Consider the following 6,000-nt stretch of genomic DNA (forward strand, 5'->3'; position numbering starts at 1 on the left):
AAAAAGGTTACCATACTCTTGTTATTCAATTACTAATATAAAAAAAAAAGTTTAGACATCACTGCATGAGTTATTACTGAAGCTCTCATGTATTGATAAAAATGCGGTGATGAAAGCAAAATATAATAAATAATGACTAGCCAGGTCGGCATCAGGGACATAAAATAGATGAATGTTTCGGTTTGCGATGTATGCCAAGCAGACACTCAGCTATGGAGCCAAATTATTAATCGCACAAATTTATGCTTACATGATTATTTTTCCATAACGAGGTATTTTATTTAGTTCCTAAGTGAAGTTAAGAATCAGAATTTTTAAGTGAAAATCTCCATGTTTTATTACGGAAGGAAAAATCAAATGTGCATGTGTAAAGCATACAAAAAAAAAAGTTTGTGGCTTTGAGGTTCGGATTTTAGATCATTCCGGATAATGGATGTCTGGATTTCGGACTTTGTACTGTATTACTCTTTTGGGAAATATATATATGGAATATCATGAAAACACCTATGCAGTCACTCGGTCTATCCATCACAATTTAAATCCAGGTTAGACTACAAGCATCTAGAATCCATGCACTCGGCCAATGGTTAACACAAAATACATGCATAATTTTAACAACAACTTAAAAAGTTGAGTACAATTTAGGACTTTCAGTATGAAAATCTAACACAAATGCAGGTGAGATTTATTAAATTTAATTTTTCAAAAAATAATAATTATGCTATTCATGAAAGTTTAATATGCTTATGTAAAGGACTATTTCAACCAGTAAACACATTTAGCAAATAAAACAAAAATTAAAATTTAGCAAAATAATATAAAATAAAATTTCTCACTTTTTTAAACTTAAAAATTAAAAATCAATAAAAAAAACTTTACATAATATTTTATGATAAACTGCATTTTAATTATTCAAAAATTAACATTTCAAGACACTAAAAAAATAATGATTATATTAACTGGGGAGTTTAATATGCTTGTGTAAAGGACTACTGTAATTATATATATTAAAAATGTATTTGACATATATATATAAATAATAACTTATGATAAAAAATAAATAATAAAATTAGTTAAATATGTCCAACTAAAATTCTCAAATAAGTAGATGAGCTTGTCATACGTTTCTTGTGTCTTGGATGCTTCCTCCAATCTCAAATCTTTAATAATGTAAATGGACATTTAACATTGGAAAATGGGCAAGCATTCAGTAATTAGTGCCAATGTCAGTTTTACTAAATGCTAAAAAACACACTTACATGAATAAAACTTTTTACAGATACTGCATTTCAGTTCTGTAACAAAAAAAAAAAAAAAAAAAAAAAGAGCTTATCCCTTCTGCAGATTCAGTGCACATCAGCTAGAAGTATGATTTCTACCAAAAACTAAAAAGTTGTGGAATTCAGCTCCAGCTGATTTTAAGCACTGCTTCTCAGAATTCAAAATACCTTGTTTCAATTTCTTTAACTGGAGAATTGGATATTTTGTACAACCGAACATCTTCCCACACATGCATATGTCACACTGTATTTCATAAGAAGCAGGCCACTATTTCATGATTCAGTTAAGCATAACTAGGTATAATTCAATTAAATTTTTTTCCCTCCAAAAGCTACCCCATTTTTTTGAACAAACAGGTGACTAAAATGTACATGATGGCAAATATACTATAAAGCAAACAGAAAATTAAATAAAACTAAAATGCACAACAGTCATATTTTATATAAGGTACTGGGAGATTGTTATACATACAGTTACATGGAAAATCAACAAAAATAAATTATCTACTTCACTTAAAGAATCATTTCAGAATACTTTCTCAATCCATACCCAGTATGTAAAAAAAAAAAAAAAAAAAAAAAAAAAAAGAGGTCAAGACAGCAAAGTTACTTTATGTGAAGGAATATATTTAAAAGATGAATTCATGAAATGTTAAATAACCAGATGTACCAAAATTCAGACAACAAAAGCTAGAATAGTAAATACCAACCACTTCATGACTGAAAAGAGCATAAAATCAGTTCCAGCTTTCCTAAACATCATTTCAGTGATGAATGCAAAAAAGTTGAATTATAGATGCAATAGTTAATCAGTATTTTAAAAGTAAAAGCATGAAGAAAGAGGAAGGATTATTTCTATGGGCCATGGGATGCATACCACTACTTTGATTACAAGAACATTAAATTGTATGTCCATTACATGTAGATTCTATTTTTTGACTAATACTGAGGACAACAGTTATCTCGCACTGGAACAAAGTGTTCAAAACAAGCAAATCAAACGTGATATAGGAGTACTATTACTTAAATATATAAAAAACTCTATTCCACATAAATGACAGTAAGCATGTTTTACAGCAGTGAGATCTAGAATATATTATCATTCCTTGAATGTGGATAAATGTGAATGTCAGGTAACAGCTCTGATTATTAGGTTTGAAAATCATAATACTTTAAAAAGAAATTTTAAAATCCTAAAAGTTTTGGAGTGATTTCCCAATGCCCTATGTGCATCCTGCGCTGCCAAAGAGGAGATATTATATATATATATATATATATATATATAATGTTGTATGATCTCAAATCCATTTAGTGCGAATACAAGTTATTATTACTTGCGCAATTGCTGCAAAGTAATCAATACTGTTTAGAAAATATATATATATATATATATATGGGTTTTCATCCGCAGAGAACCCGTTGGCGCTTCGGGAGCGAACCCGTTGCCGCCGTTCCATTTTTACTCGCCAAGCTCGCGTTTCATCGACGCTGAGGCGAGCCGTAAACGTGATTTTTAGTGCATGTAAATTCTAGTTAGCAGACTAAACAATATATTAAGCGTATGGTAGTAAAAATTCACAGATAATAAGCATGTAGATGTAAAACTAACAGGTTAAACGTGATATACGGAAATAAATTGGTATTAAATTTAAACAGAAATTAATTATTAAATTATTAACTTTTGTTATGAATTATGCTGATTATGATACTTCTCATTTTAACCTATGCCATTTGACATAAAATCAACCAGCTACTTACTAAACCGCTAGCTTGACCAAGTATGTGACATTATGAGACATAAAAAAAAAGTTACATAAAGTTAGTAAAATGTAAATGTCACTTCTTTCAAATATGCCCAACTATTATAAGTGTAAAATATTTAATGCTACTTGATCAATTACTTAAAGTTTATTTCATTTTCAAACTTATTAATAATTATGTTAATTCATGTTTAGTAATAATACATACTACTTATGGATCTATTTTATTTTTAGGATGGTATTACAAATGTGAAATGCAGGCATCGCTAATATTTTTGAATTTATTCAGTTCGCGTTTACTCATAGGTCCTGAATTTTTTTCATTAATGGTCCTTAAGTTCTGTGTGCAGAAATGTGTATGAACTCTGATTAACAGTTTTCAGTATTTTTATTATTATTATTATTTTAAGTTACTTGCATGCAGGTTAAAGCAATTTACATTGAAACAAATACCCATCCTTTTCATAATTTATTTCACAATACTAATAACCTTCAACAGTAATCAAATTTTCTTCAGTAGCATTGTTAATAAAACTTGAACATTACACATTTCATTACTTTTGAAGAGTCATTTGAACTATATTCCTTACCCCAGCAGTGGTTTGCTAATTTTGATGACCATGGGAATACATCAAACTATTCTGTCACAGATAATCAGTAATAAATAGTATTTATTATTAAAATTTAATAATCTATTTATGTCACACCTGCCATCCTCTGAAAGGTTATTGTAAGAAAAGCATTAACAATATATTGTTACAATTTTACTCCATAAAAATTGATTTATTATCATAATTTTAGTTGACAATAAACAATAACAAAAATAAAAGCATTACTTAATTATTTAAAATGCACATTTTTGCGGAGTACTAAAACGAATTATTTGAGCGTTTCGAACCTCATGGTTCTGCGTGCGTACAGCTGTTAATAATTAAGAACACAACGTGAGCAGCCGTGTTACAAATTAGCATTCACCCCTCCCGCTTTATTTTCTTCCTTTCATCCCGAACCGAGAACCGGGATCTACGAAAATATTTCTATCTATTCGTTGTTAAAAAATTAAGAAAAAAAAGTAATAAGTAAAAGAAGAATAATAGAAATCTGCAAAATCGAAGAACCACAGTGATAACGAAACAAAATGGACGCAAGATGAATGGTTGCAACAAGCGAATAGGTTGAATCCGCTGGGTTACCAGATTTTAACTATTATCGCCAAATTTGGCAATGTTTACATTCACCGGGTTCTCTCCGGAAGTGCTTCCATATATATATACATATGCTTCATTGTTCCAAAATTACTCCAAATTCCAACCCCACAACAATGAAAAATAAACATTTACACATCACATTTCAAGATTTAAGCTTCAAAACTTTCATACCATTTCAGAAACATCTGTTACTCACTTGACAATCAGTGCTCAAGCCCCTTCTTGCAAGCAGTTTAACAACACTTTCTTCAACACCGCCCATATTTACTGTTGTATCTTTAAAATTGGACCATAACTTTACACAGACATCTAAATACATGCAAACATAACAAAGTTTAAAAACTGCTCAGTATAATAAAAAATATTCAAGTTTTATAATGATCTATTAAAAGGTGATGACTGCAATAAATAATTTGTAGGCGAGTATATAAACACCTATATCACTAATATATACATTTAAATTATTAAGCTTGTAATCCAAAGTTAATTCTTACCGAAGTCGATTCCATTATTTATTGCGCCTGTTGGATTCATTTCAACAGAAATACTGTGAAAATTTAATACCAACTTCGATACTATAACAAACTCAACGTAATCGTTCTCAAAACAGATTCTGCACTTCGTATAGCTTTTTCTCTGTTTGACCGAAATTCTTAAATCCTGCAGTGCCATTTGGATATTCCCATTTGGATTAGGTAATTCGTTTTATAATTTTCATGAAAAGTAAGAAATCAATTGTTACTATTTTTATGAACTGTAAAGGTGTTAAATAAAGCAATGCTTTTCTTTATGTATTAATTATTATTCATTTTTAAATTTTGTGAACAGTTACGAATATAATTTGTGCATTTGATGCAGATAAACTGTTTGTTCTGTTGTTAAATTTTTTTTTTTGCATAAACTTACAAATTTCTGGGCAGTATAGCGATAAAAGTATGTAAAATATTTACGCAATTGAGCATATGGAAAGATTTATCCAAAAATTTATATGGATATATTTCTGTAATTCAGCTTAATTCAAGGCAATTTCTTTGCCGCGCACAAACTGAAATCATTGAATTCACATAAATCTGTTTTATTTCAATAATATTTATTTTCTTCTTGTTATAAGGCTGTTGGTTGTGAAAAGAATCTATTTAAAACTTTCATTTAAAAAAATGCAACCTGTGACTATTTTTTTAGATAATTATCTGCTATTAATTTCAGGTTAAAATGATTTTAAATGATTCTTTAATAAATTATGATAATATTGTGAATAAATCAGAAATATCACTTAAAGAAAAAATTGGAAAGTACACCCAACAGGTTGCTAATAAAACCTAAAATTCTTGAAATATGCAGAAACGTGATTTTTCAAGGCTTTAATGTTATGCACATGCATTTAGATTTTGAACTATTTCTTAATGATTTTCTGTACGTATTAAGGAATAGTTCGAAATTCTGTTCTATTCTCTTTTGTTCGGATATCATCTTTAAAACAAAAAAACTAACAATAGGAAAGCATTTCATTATACATTTAAAATATTTTTACTGGAAAATACATGCACGGAGCAGCTTAGAAACACATACGTTTCACTGCCGTATTGCAATGTTTTGAAGTTACGAACATGGACGCCGCTTGTTCTGTGGAGTTTCATTCCCCGATAATGGAGGAAACTGCGAACCTTCCTTGGTGTCGCAAGTGTGAACAGAATTGTCCCATTTTATTCCTAGTAACTATGTCTGTGACAATTACGTCACCGTTTGAACGCA

At 29.4% G+C, this 6,000-nt stretch overlaps 1 protein-coding gene across 1 annotated transcript in view; it reads right to left on the bottom strand.

Moving 5' to 3' along the window:
- The window catches only part of LOC118181670 (deoxyribose-phosphate aldolase-like), a 71,313-nt gene extending 66,350 nt beyond the window's left edge, over window positions 1-4,963 (bottom strand). Inside the window, exons 1-2 of the mRNA XM_085810108.1 lie at window positions 4,743-4,963; window positions 4,445-4,557 (exon numbers count right to left, since the gene is read on the bottom strand). Coding sequence (XP_085666234.1) covers window positions 4,445-4,557; window positions 4,743-4,920 — 291 coding nt within the window. The 5' untranslated portion in view covers window positions 4,921-4,963. The remainder of the gene's footprint in view (window positions 1-4,444; window positions 4,558-4,742) is intronic.
- Window positions 4,964-6,000: the final 1,037 nt, after the last annotated feature.

The sequence above is a fragment of the Stegodyphus dumicola genome, chromosome X2 (assembly GCF_044657685.1).
Source record: "Stegodyphus dumicola isolate Sdum_Otavi_A_Nest chromosome X2, ASM4465768v1".
NCBI classification, from domain to species: domain Eukaryota; kingdom Metazoa; phylum Arthropoda; class Arachnida; order Araneae; family Eresidae; genus Stegodyphus; species Stegodyphus dumicola.